A 16,482-nucleotide genomic window follows, 5' to 3' on the forward strand; every position below is an offset into this window, starting at 1 on the left:
GTATGAGAAACTTAGGGTGTTATGTCGCAGATGTATTCACAGCTAGAGCATCGAGTCGAAACCCCGACCTCCAGAATTTACTACATACAAGAATGATAGCTGTTAGAGCCATCCATCTATACTCACTTTTCAACCTCAACCATGAGCATCTCATACTCGATTTACTGTCTGCCATGCCGACGGAAGCCAGACCACGGCCCCCTTTCATGCCTTCACGAGTCAATCAAGCGAGCTATTTCAGCCCTCGCTCATCTATGAGTTGCTTAGATGACACGCTTAGCAGCCAGCGTAGATAGCTAAAGACGTGTCAGAATTGTCAAGTGCCATGCTGAAACGAATCTTATTAGGGAAGAAGCTTACCGTTGGCGAACAGAGAGTACGTGTCGGCGTGGTTGAGGTTCTGAGCAGCGGTCAAGCTCTGGACACAGCTGTAGCCGTAACAGCTGGAAGCATCCGTGGTTCCCTTGATCTGGGTAAGGTGGGTAACCTCGTGGACTATTTCCAAGTTAGTTCTCACTGCCAATGAACTTGGAGAAGGGAATGGAACGTTCCTGCAGTGGTAGCCTGATCCTGAGCATGGCAAGTGCGAGACAGGGCGCTCAAGTTGTTGAAGAAGTAAGGGCAGTTGACCATGTAGCTCTGGCTGGGAAGGGTGTAGGCGATGACACCGGAGGAGCAGGCGGGGTAGACGTCAGTGCAGAACTGGCGAGAGACACCGGAGGTGGTGCTGCCGCACTCGCTAGCGACTCTGGCAAAGACAGCGGCGACGGTAGAGCGAGTGGAGGTGGAGGAAGACTTGAAGTACTCGGTCATCTTGGCGGCCGCGCCGGAGGCGGCGGCGGAGGAAGCGGCAGCAGCGAGAGCGCGGCAGTTGGAAAGGGCGTTCACGGTGGCCGTGCGTTGAGTGCCGGTGCAGTCACTCTGGACAACGGTGCGCTTGATGTTGGCGTGGAAGTCGCGGCGGACCTTGGCAGCAGCCTCACCGTTGACGTCGACGCTGAGGATGTTGGAGCTGAAGCTAGCGGTGCCGGCAATTTCGGTGCTCTCGGCATCGGCGAAGGAGAAGGCTCCCTTGGCGGCGACGTCGAACTTGCCACCGGCGCTCAGGTCGTGAACCTCGGCAACATCCCACTCGACCTCGACAGTCTGGCCAGCGGGGATAACCTGGAAGGCATCCTCGGCGATACCACTGGTCGCGAGACGGAGGCGAATACCGTCAAAGGCAACCTGCTCGGCTGTTGGCTGGTGTTAGCACCACCAGTCGAAATTATCGAACTGGTATAAAGTTTACTCACAGCCAGTAAAGACCTCAGCCTTCTCGACGGCAAGCTTGTCGAGGATGGAACCTGCCTTCAGGACCTTGAGATCCGAGGCGCCAGTGTTAGTGATGCTGGCCTTAACACCAGAGTTGCCGACACTCTCGATCTTGACATCGAGGGGGCTATCACGCTTGTTGAGGTCGACGACAACGGCGCTGGCGAGAGCCGCAAAGCAGGAAAGACCGGTGAGGAACTTCATTTTCAGTGATTGAACGGGGAAGGCAGGAGGCTGGGGCTTATTGGTCTGATTGCCGATGCTGGTGAGGGATGAAGATTGAAAGACTGTCCATCAAGGTTCTCACGGGGAGTATATATACTCATCATGAAGCTATACTGATAGTGTGGACGTCGGATGCTTTGATGAGATTGTACTCAACCACATCTAGAAACGCTGCTCAACGTATGCCAAGACGGTATTAGGTCAAATGAGGAATGTGATAGCCCGGGCGGCTACATCTTCCTGCTACATCTTCCTTTTGTCGATACGAGGGGTTAAACGGGGTCAATGCAACGAGTGCAGGCGTATTGCGAGGATAGGAAGGAACCAAGTCTGGGTGCGGGGAGCAGCGACGAGGGAGGATGACAAGATGGCAGCTCAGACTAGACGTTTCTCTGGTTGAAGAAACCCAGCTGGCTGTTGTCGCAGATGTCTGGACGCGTGCAATCTGGGGAAGGACGTTGCGTTAAAGCTCTTGGCGCATCGCCGCACGCTGGCGCATTCTCCACATATAATAACCAGGAGGCATGCCACTAGACAAGGGATTCAAGCTTGAATGGAAAAGGTATGACGGCAACTAGGTTAGATCAAGTGTTTATCCGTAAGAAGAATGGGATACGGCGAACGCCGGAAGCTGACCATGTCGAAGCTAATGTCGGATAGGCATCTGGCCATGTCCAGAGTCCAACCTCAACTAGGTAGCTGGACGAGCACCTTGCCACCTCAGGAAGGAGGAAGTAGGAAGGGGGCCATCATGTGATAGGAATCTCTTCAGAGCATATTGTTTTCCTTCCGACCTGCCGGTTGATGACCAGCAGGGAAGTGGCATTCCGCAACTCCCGGGGGGACTATACGCCAATCGCAACACCCATCAATGACTAGGGGCAGATGGCGGTCATCGGTCAGGTAAGGGATATAGTGTATAGCGACGTATTATCGTATTCTTCCCAGCAAACCCAACGGATATATGGCTGGATACAGTGATTGTGCCAGGGGGCTCAAACAAGACTGGCGCGGGAAGCTTATGTTGCCGATCGCTATCCCCCTAGGGTAACACTCACTGCGGGGTAACGGAGTTGGAACGGAGTTGGGCCACTGTTTATGCCCCTGAAAATATAACCTACAACATTCACTTTCCTCTTCTGGTATCGCCAGTATTGTAGGGCTCTGATAATTATTATTTGGTAACACTTCAGATGAACAAGTCAACTTTGACTTTCTATCTGCTTCTTCAAATTTGGACAAATCCTAGCTTCCGAAGTCTAGGCGATTTCCAATTATCCGGCACACGGCACTTTGGCGGCTGGGCACAAACAACGGCGTTGCCACTCAACCCAGTGCACCAGTGGGTGACCTTCCTATTCTGATCTTATATGCCGGGTCTAGACAACCTGGTATTAGTTCGGGGTTGCAACGGAGCCGTAACGCACTGAACACTTGGTGGCACGAGTATCATCCCACAATTACGCCCCATTGCACGCAAATCAGCAACTTTCTCTAGCTTTTGTGATTGCATTTCAATGCCGAAGATCGGCGTGAGCAAGACTTGGCCAAATTGCAAATAGGCGTACCTTATTGCTGGGTGAGCGTTCGCGATTTAGTCCCGACAGCAGGCTAGCCTTCTTTTAGGGTGTCCCGTGTTTCCATACCCAATGAATCAAGAGGGGTTGAGCATCACTGGGGCATTAGCGAGGCTAGATCAGCAATATCTTAATACCTTCCCGAGATGGGCGCGCGTATCAGACTGTGCCTGGTCAGACTTTACCGGAATTAGTGTCTCCGTTGACTGATTGTAGCGTACGCGGATGTGTTGCTCATCCCGGCGTGTTTGTTGAAAGGTCATCGCACTGTGACTATATTCACAATCCTATAACCAGCTCCCTTAGTTCATAAACTCTATCAAGCATGCATTTCAACGATGGCAACATCGCAGCAAGATGTTGCGTATATCAGATATAATATTCTACGGCGTGCTGCATGAAATGCAGTCGCTGTCTTCGAGAGGCTCTGAGCTGCGCTTTTGGTTCCTCCATGGCTAAGCATTTGCCAAGTAGCCAAGGCAAAACGGCAGATGGTCATGGCGTGCTCAACCGTGGCATCGACGCCATTCCTGTATAGGAAGGCAGTCTTCACCAGCTGCACCACAGCTAAAATGGAAGGTAAAACTGATTTCCGATGATGATGGAGGATGTCATACTACCAGTGAAATAATATTTTCAAAGTCAGAATGATAAACTACCGAACTGTAAGGGCTGGCTGTCTATATCAATCAACAACCAAGTTCTCAGCTGCCAGTGCGAGACAACATCTTCTATCTAGGAGACTTTTCTTTTGCATAATACCTCAAATCCCGTGATATCCTAGTGCTTCAACTTTCATAATGTTCAAAGGGATCGTGATGCCCCGAGCAACCCATCATCCCACAAGTATCTGTCAATATATCCATATCAAGATCCAGCTGGACATGGACCGGATTGCCGTCCTTGTCAGGTGTCATTCTGCAGTACGTGGCAAGTAGCTTTCGTCTTTCAAGGTCCCACTTCCCTGACATCCACACCCATCTTGACTCAGGTGGTATAAAGCCATTCTCGTCCCTGCCTCTCTCCTCCAACAGCACGACGCCTGACTGGCCAACCACCAAAGCCCTCCCGTCCCAAGCACCATCTCTCCAAGATATTGTGTTGAGTAAGTGCATCGCCCTCATTCGTAGGTCGTGGTTGCGGCACTTGGCAACGATGGTTGAAAGAGGAGAGGTGAGACTCTCTGCATATGTGAAGCAGATCAATGATATGTGCTTCGATGCTTGCGCGTAGCGAATGACTCTATCCAAGAGTTCTCGTAACTGAGGCTCGAAATTATCGTATAACATTTCGTGTCGATCTACGCTACAGCTGATGACGATGTAGATCATCAGTCGATGGATTTGTATCATTTCCAGTGTTCTCCGTGCCCGGTCACTGAGCGCTGGGTCTTCGAGGTAGGCATCCAAAATGGATTCCCACATGGATATGTATGCAATAAATGTCCCCTGTTCTGCCGTAGCGGCAGATATGTTGCGATCCTTGAAGTTGACTTGTTCATGCAGTACGCGCATTGTGTATACAACGGCTTGTGAGAAAAATCGGCTCCATAATTTCTGGAGCTTGGCCATGGCAGTGACGCCAGGTTCAGGGAGCTCGAGAGTCGGGCTACTGCTCATCATCGAGAAGCTAGCGCGGCGCAAGTTAAAGAAGTGAGTGAAGCCACTCATGAGAGACAGACAGGGCAAAAGGTGCTCGATGTCGTTCATCTCATCATCGCGGACTTGCCGAGAAGGCAGAGACTCTGTCTCGCAATATGGGACCGGTTCCCCTGTCTGGCATTGCATGGGTGCGATATTGTTCTCCAAAACGTGCATGCCTGTACCCATCAACGAATCAACGTTTCTCATGTTGCCTTGGATAAACTCGAAAGCGGCGAGTAGTAGGGTCATTATGATGACTGATCTAGGCGATACAGTTGTGTTTGTCCGCGCGATTCTTTCTCTGTATATAGAGAGTGCTTTGATGTGGTGTGTTAAGGCGGCTTTGTGGTTGTGATCTAAATAGCTGGTAAAATGTGGGTTCTGAGACCCCCAAGGGTGGAGGGCAGAGGATGCACCCCCCGAACCGTTGCTGAATTTGGATGTAAAGAGTGCTTGAGAAATAGCGCCAATGGCTAGAATAGACTCTTGAACGCATGGATCTCTCATGCTCTCATTGAGGACTATGCGAGACCAGAAATCCGAGTGTACCACCCCTGAAAGGTCACATATAAGCCTGTTGCGGAAGATGTCGTAGTATGATACATCGTCCCTATCGATACGTAAGAGGCTTGGGTTCTGACAGAGTTGAGGTGCCACATCCGAAGTGACCAATGTGAAACCTTCTGCCGTTGGCCTTGGAAGAAGATGACGGTTCGCCTTTTGCGCCGCCAGGATCATCCATTCCCGCTGGGCAATTTTCTTAGGATCAACTGCCTCCTTGACGTAGCCGTCACACTCCATATCTGCCTTTTCACACCTGGCGCAATTAGGTTTACGCTCATCGCATTTAACCCTTCGGATCTTGCAGGTAATGCAGCCGGATCGGACCTTGGGCTTGCTGGCCCGCTTTCGTCGAGGGAGAAAGGGGTCGCTAGGGCGTCTCGTTTCGAGCTCATGATATTGATTGGCAGGGAGCGAGGTCTTGGTACGTGGGAGTAGCGTGGGAACGCGGCCTTGTTGTCCTCCGGGAATGCTGGCAGATGCCTGTGACCCTTCTGGTGCGACCTTGATGTACGACATCGTGTTGATGATTGGTTGTTTGTCCATACAAAACTAGTTTGATTAAACCCAGTCTGGTGTCTTGAAGCTGTTTTCGTTGAAATACCCTCGAACTTGAGGAAATAGCATTGGTATCCTTCGAATACTGACAGCGACGCGGCTCAAGGCGTGCCAGTTCTATTTGACTGACAGGTATTCAGCTAATATTATTGGAATCTGGTCGAAGGAGGGAGGACAGAGTCGCCCAGTCTCAAAAAACCGTTTAGGTTCACGATAACTCCTTCTAGAGATGACGGAGGCCCCAAGTAGGATCAAATATGACCGTTTCTTGGCCCTGCATGTCGGACCTGGGGGTCCTCGTTAAGCCCATCGTCAGGACGAGTTGTCATTGGCTGACAAACGAAACCACCAATCACGAAGAACATCTCGTATAGATTGAGCTGCAGTTGCCATTGGCCATCATGGTTAATAAGCATTTGACATAAGCGTAATGTGCAATATTTAGAACACGGCCCGCCCATCCACCTGGGGACTTTTGGCTTGTATTCTTTTAGGCCTTAATGTTCATAACCCTGGTACGATAGCGCTCATGCAATGCGCAAATGCGCAAAAGTTCCGCGACGGAGTGGCGTAACTTACTTGCTAAATGACCTTGTCGTGCAGAAGACAGGAGACTTGACCGGACGTAAGGCTCACAGCCGAGCAACATCACTTGCGGAGCGGATAACCACGTTGTTCCGATGATGCAATCTCCAACATTGCCTTCCACTTATTGGTCTGATAAGAATAACCTCAACGGACACCCCAGGCGGTGCATTGCAGCGAGCGGGGATGCGGAGATACATACTGTCCCGACGGGCGGGTTTGACAGACAATACAAGGTTATCTGGCAGTAGTTCGACAACCAAAGCCAATATCCAGCATCATCTTGTTCAAATATAGTTGCGGTGAGGCTCTAGTAGGGCCACAGGGTAAGCACGGAACCCTCGCATATTCTTTTTGCGGTCTAGTCCTGTATCGCATGACGGTATCACCAATTGAGTTTGGTTGTCCCATAGCCACTAGATTTGCTAGAATCCATCTCATTGCATACATAAAGCTCAAACTTTCCTACATTGGGAACGTAGGTAACATCGCTTTCAGGACTGCGTTATTTGTGAGCCTTTTATCCTTACACATTCATGTCAATTTCTAGATAATTCTCCGAGTTCTAATTCTAGCATCTCATGCCACTGTGGCAACTAAAGCAACGCAAGGTTATTGCACTAATCACCAAAGGAGGAAAGCTATGATTAGAATGATTCATCTACATTTATTTATAATTTTATCAAGTTTTGTCCCTTGTTTTATTTTAACATGCTACGTTATCTCATCTAGCCCAGATACAGCAAGTTGTACTTCGTTAAAGTACATGGGTTTTATTGCCTGAAATTCGCGGAGTGGTCATACTAGATGTCATGACCACATCCGAGATGCCTCTCGCCGAGTGCTTCAAGCTCCTCAATTCCAATACTATCGAGCCCAAGACTTCTCGACTGCAAGTGTGTCAGCATCGTGGCGTTGGCTGACGTCTTTGGGATGAGCGAGGTTCCGTTCAAGGACAGAACCGTAAGAATATGGGCGGCAGCCTGCAGCCATGTCAGTCATTTCTTCCAACTTTATTCATAAGTAGGATGCTCGGGGGAAAGGCTCACCCTAGCATTAACAGTAATGGTCTCGGGGTTAGGATTTTCGATAGTGTCGCAAGCCTGGTGGTAGCACGGGTCCTGCGCAACGCCAGTACCGGTGTTAAGGAATCCGAAAGGCTTGTTCAGGATCTGCCAGAAGGAGGCATAATCACTGCCGTTGGTAAGGATAGCGGGTGTAACCTCGATGCCCTTGCTCTCGAAATAATCCTCATAGATGTGCTCAACTACGTCGGAACCCGGTGGCGCGACACTTCCGTGTGTACTTCCGTCCGTGTCAGCAACACCGAAGTAGCCCTTGGACACCATGTCAAAGTTGAGGTAGACGAGGATGTCATCGACTTCGGATGCAACTAAGTTAGAGCAGTAATATTTGGAGCCGAGCAAACCGTTCTCCTCGGCACCCCACCACGCAAAGCGGACCTTGCTCTTCGTTCTGTACTTGGTCAAGGCGAGGAAGAGCTCGAGAAGCAAACTGGTGCCAGAACCTAATGTAACCGTCAGTGTTTGTTGAGAAGTAGCAAATCGGACCATTCCTTACCGTCGTCGTTGATTCCTGGACCAGCCTGCACGCTGTCCAAGTGGGCTCCAAGCTGGGAACTATGAGTAAGCAAAAGTTTCCTGTCAAGACCCAACAAAGTGAGGCACGTACAATGATGACGTTGTGGGGATCGCCCTCCTCAGTCTCGACAAATACGTTCTGGGTAATGCGCTCCTCGACAATCTGAGTTTGCTGGAAGTGAGCCTCAATGGTCTCGCCCGCATCGAGGCGCTCCTTGATCTTTAGACCATCTGCAAGGTTGATGAATCCAGCGGGGACAAAGCCCTCCGGGTCAGGCGCACTAAGAGAGCCGGCCGTCGCGTTGGTGGTGATATCGTGGTAGACAATGACAGCAGCGGCGCCAGCGGCAGCCGCGGGTCGTACCCTACCGGCAAGTGTACCTCCCGTCGGGCAGCGGAAGCGCTGGACGAGAACAATCTTGTCCTGGACGTCCAAACCCTCGTAGTTTGCAACATCGCAAGCAGCGGCGCCCTCTGGACCGAGGACGACCTGGGCGGTGATTCCTTCTTCACTGGTGGAAGGGGAGTAGGTCAAGCCAAAGACGTAGATAGACTCGCCGTCGATATTAAAGTCGATCGAGACAACCTGACCAAAAGTGGCGGGGAAGTCTTGCTTCCATGCCTTTGTAGCCGGGATTTCGGAGATGCGATCCCAAACGTAGTCGACCGAGGCGGCGTAGCCCGGAAGTCCAAAAGCTCGGTTTCCGCCGTTGGCGAAAGCAATCTCATTGAGGGCTTCGAGGTTGGCCATCAAACTGTTACCAATGACGCGTCAGTCAATTGAAGTTCGATTTTGGTCGTTGCAAATGCCACGGGGGAAGTCTGCCTTACTTTTCAGTCGTGATGTCGGCCTGCAGAGTCTCGGAATCAATCTTGGGCCTGCATGTCGCATTCGTGGCCGCGGTGCCAGAGGCCAGCGACAGCAAAGTCGCGGCCGATTTGGAGAACTTCATAGCTGCGATGAATTAATGACTTGTGCAGCGAAAGGCTAACCGACAGGAATTGAATCAAGCAGCATTTCGCAGGCGGGCGCGAGCATCCTTTTATTTGCGCGGCATTTTCCTTTGCCCGCCTGCTATCTTTTCTCGAAATTAGTGTTGCGGTCAACCACGGCGCAGCCAGACTGCCACCGTTGATCAGAAAAAACACGATAGTTTGCATGCTTATCCCGGGCCGCCGAGACGCTGGCGCCCAATCGGCCGCCGTCAATTGGAGTATGTCCACGAGCCGAAAGTCGGATCGGGAAGGTCGACGGGGTTGGTGAGGGGAAGTTCGGTGCTGCCAAGAGCCAAGCACTATAAAAGTCGTAGTCTTGGCCCGTGATGTCGTCAACACAATCGTTGTCTGGCATATTTCTTTTCCCTCATTCCCGTTAGTCACACGAATCAGTCGCGTGATTTGTGTACGCTGACAGCTGTCAATATGGGCTCGGTACCCGGGAACACCGGATGAACGTGCCAGACCGCACAAAAAGTCGCCAAGAATGCGGCGACGTCTTGTCATTAGACCCTAGTTGGTGAGGCGTGGCCGTTATCAATCAGTTTAATGATGGCGGCGAAGACTGGTTTTGTGGGTACGGCATGCCCGTTGCTCGCAATTGAAATTACTAGCTTCTCTAGTTCGAAGAACAGTATGAACCTCGACTACCAGAGGTCTATCAGAAGTCAATCTGTTGGTGAAGATGGTTCTTAACAATGCGTGATGAGCTTTTGTGCCTATTGTTAACCAAAGTCTTATATTCGATTTCTTTTTTTCCTTTTTTTTTTAGGCTGACGTTAAGTTGTTCGGTTTTCCTGATTGGCTCATAAATCCCAGGCAATGCCTATTTTTGAGACGGGTTGTTCAAGACTTTAGTCGCAAACATCCAATCATGCGACCACAAGCCGCTGACTTTGCGATGATGAATGACTATAAATCACTAAGCTCTAGGCTTTCAGAATTTGCTGCTTTTTCCTTATGTGTCAACCTCTAGTACTGAGCCCCAGGTTTTCTCTACCAGTTAACCGAACCAACGTCATTTGCGACGCCATCGTCAAACCTTCAGAAGGGAGGACGAAATAAATAAGCCGAACACTTTTCGTCCGGGGGAATGCCAACGTACGTGTTCCTTATATTGACCTTAAGCACTTAATCATGTTGTCAGCTTCGATGTCAACCGAGTGCTTACGTGGGTAGGTTGCTCTGTGGCTATGCCAATCCTCAGCCGGCTACATCGCCGTTCCACTGCCTGACGCTGATTTGTGGACACTAGGTTTATTGTAGGCAACCTCCACAGCCGAGCCACGTTGATGCCTAAACCGCAACTACAAATTCATCATACAATCCCGTTCCATCTCTCTACACAATATTACAAGACTGGTCTCATTCCGGCTCTGGGAGGTGAAAAATAGTTCAACAATTCAACGATAAATATGTCGCAAGCACAACCCGTCGCTGAAGCCGCGCGCAATGACCCCGACGGATATGAACTTCAGATAGCTCTCGATCAGCTTGCTGCTGGTTCGACAGAGGCACTGAGACTTTTCCTCGCTCGCAAAAACGGCGTCGACCCCGAAACAGCATCCATTAGAAAGACTCCCTGGGAGATGAAACCTGATGATATCAACCAACCCCAGATGAGGTTTGTCGGCAAGCTGGACAACTTGAAGGCGCCAGACGACCCGGATCCAACCCAATCCGACGAAGCGCATACAAGTCCATACGTTATGTTCGAAGATACCGGGATAGCGTTTGATTATTCGCCGCTAGACCCAGAACTTCGGCAATTTCGTCTGCTGAAACTAGCGCCGCCGGATGAAAATGGCGTTACCCGTCAATTCCAGCTGGAAACATTTTGCCTCGACGATGCACCCTCTTACCTGTGTTTATCATATGTCTGGGGAGATCCTCGACGGTTTCTCGGCATCAACTGCAATTCGCAGATGATCTCGGTAACGCAGAACCTTTATCATGCCTTGCGAACATGTTTCAACAGACACCCCAATTCCTGGCTTTGGGCAGACGGCATCTGCATCAATCAGGACGATGTTATTGAACGCAGTCAACAAGTATTGTTAATGGGCAAGATATATCAGAGAGCAGCATTGGTACTCGCTCATCCGGGCCATTTCCGTTACAGCCGTGCGGATGACGAAGCCGACACCCAAACCGGGACCCTAGAAGACCGCCTAGGAGGACTCGGTGTCCAAGACATGTTGAGTTTTGGTGCTGAAAGCCCCGTTGAGCAAGAGGTGTCACAAGGACTCAATCAGCCATATGGCTTGTGCGAATTTTCTCTCGGGCCTGTGGATGACGCATATGATCCTAAAAACGTCCAAGGTGCAATTAGCATCATGACTTTCCTAACGCGAATCTGGCAAGACCGCAATCGCGAGAAGATACAGTCTGACAAGGAGTGGGACCAAATTGATCTTCCGAATCCGAATACTGAAGGCGGGCGGGAGACTTGGAACAATTTGGTCCAATTCTGGAGCACTGACTGGTACTTCCGCACTTGGGTCCTTCAGGAGGTGATTCTTGCAGCAAAAGTCGTTGTTCTTTATGGCCAGACAGCGATAAGCCTGGAAGCGGTAACGGACTTCTGGGACTTGGCAAAACAACGTGGCCTTCCAAGAGTGCTTCGGATCGGACCATATGCGGACATGTTCAACATGATGATGCATCTGAGTCCTGTGAGCTCTTTTAAGATGCTTCGAGATCGCCGAGTTAAAAAGGACAACATGTCAGACGATGAAGATGAAAACTCAAGCGATGATGATACCAACAATGAAGACAAACTTGAACGAGATGTCTCGCCGTCAATGCCGAGTCTCTTTGAGTTGCTCTGCTTGACCAGAAAGAATCTTGCCACAGATCCGCGGGACAAGGTATATGGGCTTCTCGGTCTAACCGATGACGCTATCGCACAATCAATCGTTCCGGATTACTCTTCCGGAAACTCTCCAAGCAAAGTTTTCTGTGAGGTCGCTGCTCAGATGGTGGGGAGTGGACTCACCACAGACCTCCTACACCACTCAGGTATCGACCATGATATCCCAGACCTTCCCTCTTGGGTACCAGATTGGACGATTCAGTCACGGTCGACGCTACCAGTGCACTTGTATCAATGCATGCCTGGCACATCACCTAGAGTCTCAGTCCAGAGTACAAATGAGAAAGCAAAATTGGTCATTTCGGGCGCGATTCTAGCGCAAATCAACCTCGGTGGACCAGCGTGGAGATATTACACCAATGACAACTCCCTCCTTCCGTTTCACGACTTCAAGAATAAGCCGGAGATAGAATTTCCGCCGTTTAACGACGAAGATTCTAGAAACGTCATTCTTACCTTCGCGTCTCTCACCACGGCAGATATGTCTGTCGACGAACACTACTACGGTGAGGAGGGCTTTCAAGACGCGCTTATGCGAACGTTAGTTGTGGATCGTTCCTGGCAGGGTGAGAGAATTGGGCAGAGGACTACTAAAAATGATGGGGGAGCTATTTCAAGCTCTGAAGCCAGCGAAGTCGAGCAGTCGAATACGTCGGTGTCAGAAGAGTTCTTCGCGGGCGTGGATGCCTTCAAGCGTTTCTACGCCAGGGGGCCCGATTCGGAGGAAGACGAAAGAGCCCCCGGTATTCGTGTCCACCAAACAGCTATTTTCAAGTGGCTCCTCGATTTTGATGAAGAAGTTGAAGCGGACCTCCAGAAGCGCATGATTCCTTACACCATCCCGTTCCAGGAAGCGCAACGGGGTCGGCGGTTCGCAACCATGGGGACCAGAGGGCCTAAGGCCGAAAAAGACGATCCCCAAGCCACGGGGACTAGCAAAGAGTCTGAAAAACATTCAGAAAAAAGCTTGAAAAATCACTTTATAGGCACTGTCCCATGGAATGCGGATGTCGGGGATTATGTGGTTTTGCTCGAAGGCTTTCGAACGCCATTTGTCCTAAGGAAGTGTCAAGAAGACACCAGCAGCAAAGAACCCGAAACCTTCGAGATTGTTGGGGACTGCTATGTTCACGGAGCTATGGACGGCGAGTTGATGTGCTGGAAGGATGATATCGAGGAGGAGCTGAAGGCTGAACAGGTCCGCTTGAATAATGATGGGAGAGAGTACGCTGTTAAGACGCCACAAGGGTACGTCTCATTCCAAAACTTCATTATTTCGTAGTGTAGACAACATGACACAGCTTGAGACTTTACGAAGTACTTTCGGATTTTACGATGGACATGCATCGAGACATCAACACCGATGTGAATCAAAACTGTTAATATCCTAGTATTCAATCGGCCGTGAATATGATTTGATACTATACCCCTCCTGCAATTCAGAACTCCGACAGATGTTTGAATTAAAAACAAAAGTCTAAGCAGGTACACAAGCAATTCAGCGTGGTGCATGAAACTGTATTATCTACTTGACTTGCACAAGCTTTCGAAAAGCTGTGACACAGAAAACAATTGCATTACCTTTCATTCGTTGCCGCAGAGGCACCTTCTGTGCCTTGATTGTTTTGCTGGGCACGCTTTTGGCTGTTCATTGATAATTAGCAACTGACCTATGGCTAATTCAATCAATGGAACTGTTGGACTTACTCCCTTCGCCTGTACATGTACCACATGAAGGTGACACTAATAACCGCAAGGCCACCAAAGAGTATGAGAATCTGATACCCATACTTATATTTCGGTGCATCGTATGTCGGGAACAAAACCACTGATATTCTGTTAGGTCATACCTACAATCATATGCGACACTCGGAAAAGAACTTACATGGTACCCAGAGAACCCAAGCGTAGGAGACGACATTGGCAGTGGCCACCAAAAGCTGCCTCAAACTCGGGTCGCCTGCGTTGAGCCTGTTGGCCCAACTCTTTACTTGGAGTTAGCAGGAGCAAAGCAATCGTTCTATGAGGTATTCCTTACAATGAGAACAGGAGTTGCCGCCGATCCAGCGTATGAGAGATAGAAGGCGAACATGAGAGCGCCCTTGGGGATATACCAGACGGACAGTAGAACGTTGGAGAGCATCATTAGGAGTTGAACAACAACTATCATCAAGTAGTTTTGACCGGTGTGGTCAGCAATAATTCCCCAGATAACCGTGGCAACAATGTTCAAGGCACTTCCACCGGTTGGGTAGATGTTTGCATCCACAACACTGTAGCCGGAGGCTTTTAACCAAAGGTTAAAGTAGCTTGTAGCAGAATGGCATGCGGCAACCATTCTGACAACGAGTATTAGCAAGTTTTACAGATTTATGCGCCCTGAGTAGCTTTGACTTACGTGTAAGGGACAACAAAGACCCAAATTTCCCACCCAAGGAAGATACGTTTAGCTTCTTTCCAGGTCAACTTTGGCTGGGCCTTTTGACCAAACTTCTCGATTCTCTCCACGCCGTACCGAATGTGCTATTGCGTATGAGTAAATTCATAAACCAAGTGAAATACGGTGGTCTTACCTCGGGTGACCAGTAGAACGCCTTCGTGTTGTGGGGAAGATCCGGCAAGCCAAAGAAACCCCAAATGGCTATTGGAAGCGAGATGATGGCATCCATGATAAATAACCATCTCCAGCCAGCAATGCCATGGCGGCCATTCATGCTTGTGTAAAGACCCGCCTGTAGATATCCACTAAACATACTTGCGATGGATTCAACTTGCAGCAGAATTGCCAGTCGCTTAGTGAGTTCCTTAGGGCCGTACCAACCGCCAAGCATGGCGATATATCCGGGAAACGCGCAAGCCTCGAATAATCCAATAAAGAATCGCAAGGCATACATCTATTTATTAAAGTTAGTAAGTAAAGTTCTATAACATTCGTGGTATTCCACGAACCGTTTCAATGTTCTTAGCAAAACCCATGCCAATGACCAATAGAGACCAGATGACCTCGCAAGAAGGAATGAGAACTGAAGGGCGGATGAAGCTCAGCTGTGACATTTGGGCCGGCACGCTGCCGATCATAATGCCCAGACTGAACCAAGTGTTCAACCAGTTACGCTCGTTGCCGTATAGGCCAAGGTCAGACTGCATGCCGCTAACGAACGCATTGCCTAGACGAGCTGGTTAGCAAGACATAGTAGCATGCAGAGCACTATCAACTGCATACTGTAGTTTGTTTGGTCAAGATACTTGATGAAATAACCAAAGCAGACAGTCGGACTGAGAAAAAAAAGAAGGGCTGTTAGCTTTTTTTCTTTTGCTTTGACGGCATTTAGACGAGGGGGGATACGCAAGGCTTACAAGAAAAAGCTGTCCAATCTCTGCACATATTTGCGGTACTCTGGGTCTCCTTCAACGGAGTCCCAAACAAGTCCAAGGATCTTACGCCACCATGAGGATGGCTTCGTCTCGCCTGGCGTTGTTTCGTTGATCGTCACAGGGCTGATGTTACTGGCATTCTTGTCCAGGTCGGAATTCGTGTCCGACACTGCCACTGGAGCAATGACTTTAGCGTCTGACATTTCGGCCAATAAAAAAAGCAGCAGAGGAGCAGTTGCCAATCTTAGTCTGCACCACCACGGTTCCGACTGTCTGGTCTGCCGCTGCAGCTCGGTCGGCTCCAGATCGCTATATACTTTGGACCTTTGAAGAGAAACGATTTTTCCCGAAAAGCCTAACCGTTTCTGAATGCTCTAGAGTTTCAATCAACAAGGGCTAGATAATTCAATCGACCTGATTTGCTGCAGGAGAATGGTGTCATCGCGGTCCTGGTTAGCCAGACACTCGAGAGCTGTCAATTTTCCCCCAGAATCCTTCGGCCCCGGTTTTGCACCTCACTTGGGGTTGTAGCAACCCCATTATCCCATGCAGGCGGATACCATGAGATTGCTTCGGAAGTCGACATCAAGACGACAAGAAGGCGCGCCGCTGCCGGATACGCCAGCGGCTCGAGTCGCGAAGGCAAGTCGTAAGTGGGCGCCCCGCAATGTCGTTATCTCGCTCCGCTCTTTCACCTTCATGCCGGCACCGTTTACCGGTACTGATACGGAGTACTCCCACCCGGTTGGAATTTTTTTTTCCATTTTTTGGGGGTTTAGTAGAGGGATAGATTGTTCTAATCCAAAGCGTTCGGCGCGGAAAGCGCATTTTAGGAACTGGAATGTCCCAGCCGTAGACATCGCCCAAAAACGGCAGATTATTGTAACTGGATTGAGCTCTGGTTTCGGGAGTACGAGATATCTGATTAACCTGCATAACTGTCTGCTGAATTTCGGCTACTACAACGCGAAAGACCGATGATAAGGCACGAAGCGAGCTTTGGTAGGATAAGGACTACATAAGCTCAGGGACCATGTCCAACTCCTTGTCTGCATAGACCGTACCCACCCTTCGGATCCATCGACGATTCACTTTCTCCGTCATCGCTATTAGGTGTGATTCGTGGAGGTTGCGTGATCCTTATTTGAATCAAACGCTCGGCAATTCCTATC

General features: G+C 49.8%; 4 protein-coding genes across 4 annotated transcripts; 1 reads left to right on the top strand and 3 right to left on the bottom strand.

Moving 5' to 3' along the window:
• Positions 1-276: 276 nt before the first annotated feature.
• EsH8_VI_000419 (uncharacterized protein) lies at positions 277-1,518 on the bottom strand (the record flags this gene model as incomplete). Its single annotated transcript, XM_083271672.1, has 4 exons — positions 277-296; positions 361-469; positions 529-1,235; positions 1,296-1,518. The coding sequence occupies 4 exons, from the start codon at positions 1,516-1,518 to the stop codon at positions 277-279; spliced, it is 1,059 nt and encodes a 352-aa protein (XP_083126846.1).
• Positions 1,519-7,266: 5,748 nt separating this feature from the next.
• EsH8_VI_000420 (uncharacterized protein) lies at positions 7,267-9,017 on the bottom strand (the record flags this gene model as incomplete). Its single annotated transcript, XM_083271673.1, has 5 exons — positions 7,267-7,446; positions 7,513-7,991; positions 8,045-8,096; positions 8,156-8,819; positions 8,896-9,017. 5 exons carry the CDS (start codon positions 9,015-9,017, stop codon positions 7,267-7,269), a joined length of 1,497 nt encoding a protein of 498 aa, XP_083126847.1.
• A 1,458-nt stretch (positions 9,018-10,475) lies between these two features.
• Positions 10,476-13,217, top strand: EsH8_VI_000421 (uncharacterized protein; the record flags this gene model as incomplete). The annotated part of the gene is made up of 1 exon (XM_083271674.1): positions 10,476-13,217. One exon carries the CDS (start codon positions 10,476-10,478, stop codon positions 13,215-13,217), a length of 2,742 nt encoding a protein of 913 aa, XP_083126848.1.
• Positions 13,218-13,638: 421 nt separating this feature from the next.
• EsH8_VI_000422 (major facilitator superfamily domain-containing protein) lies at positions 13,639-15,513 on the bottom strand (the record flags this gene model as incomplete). Its single annotated transcript, XM_083271675.1, has 8 exons — positions 13,639-13,763; positions 13,821-13,920; positions 13,974-14,274; positions 14,334-14,458; positions 14,509-14,829; positions 14,885-15,102; positions 15,159-15,211; positions 15,293-15,513. The coding sequence occupies 8 exons, from the start codon at positions 15,511-15,513 to the stop codon at positions 13,639-13,641; spliced, it is 1,464 nt and encodes a 487-aa protein (XP_083126849.1).
• Positions 15,514-16,482: the final 969 nt, after the last annotated feature.

Source organism: Colletotrichum jinshuiense, chromosome 6, assembly GCF_051148585.1.
Source record: "Colletotrichum jinshuiense chromosome 6, complete sequence".
Taxonomy (NCBI): domain Eukaryota; kingdom Fungi; phylum Ascomycota; class Sordariomycetes; order Glomerellales; family Glomerellaceae; genus Colletotrichum; species Colletotrichum jinshuiense.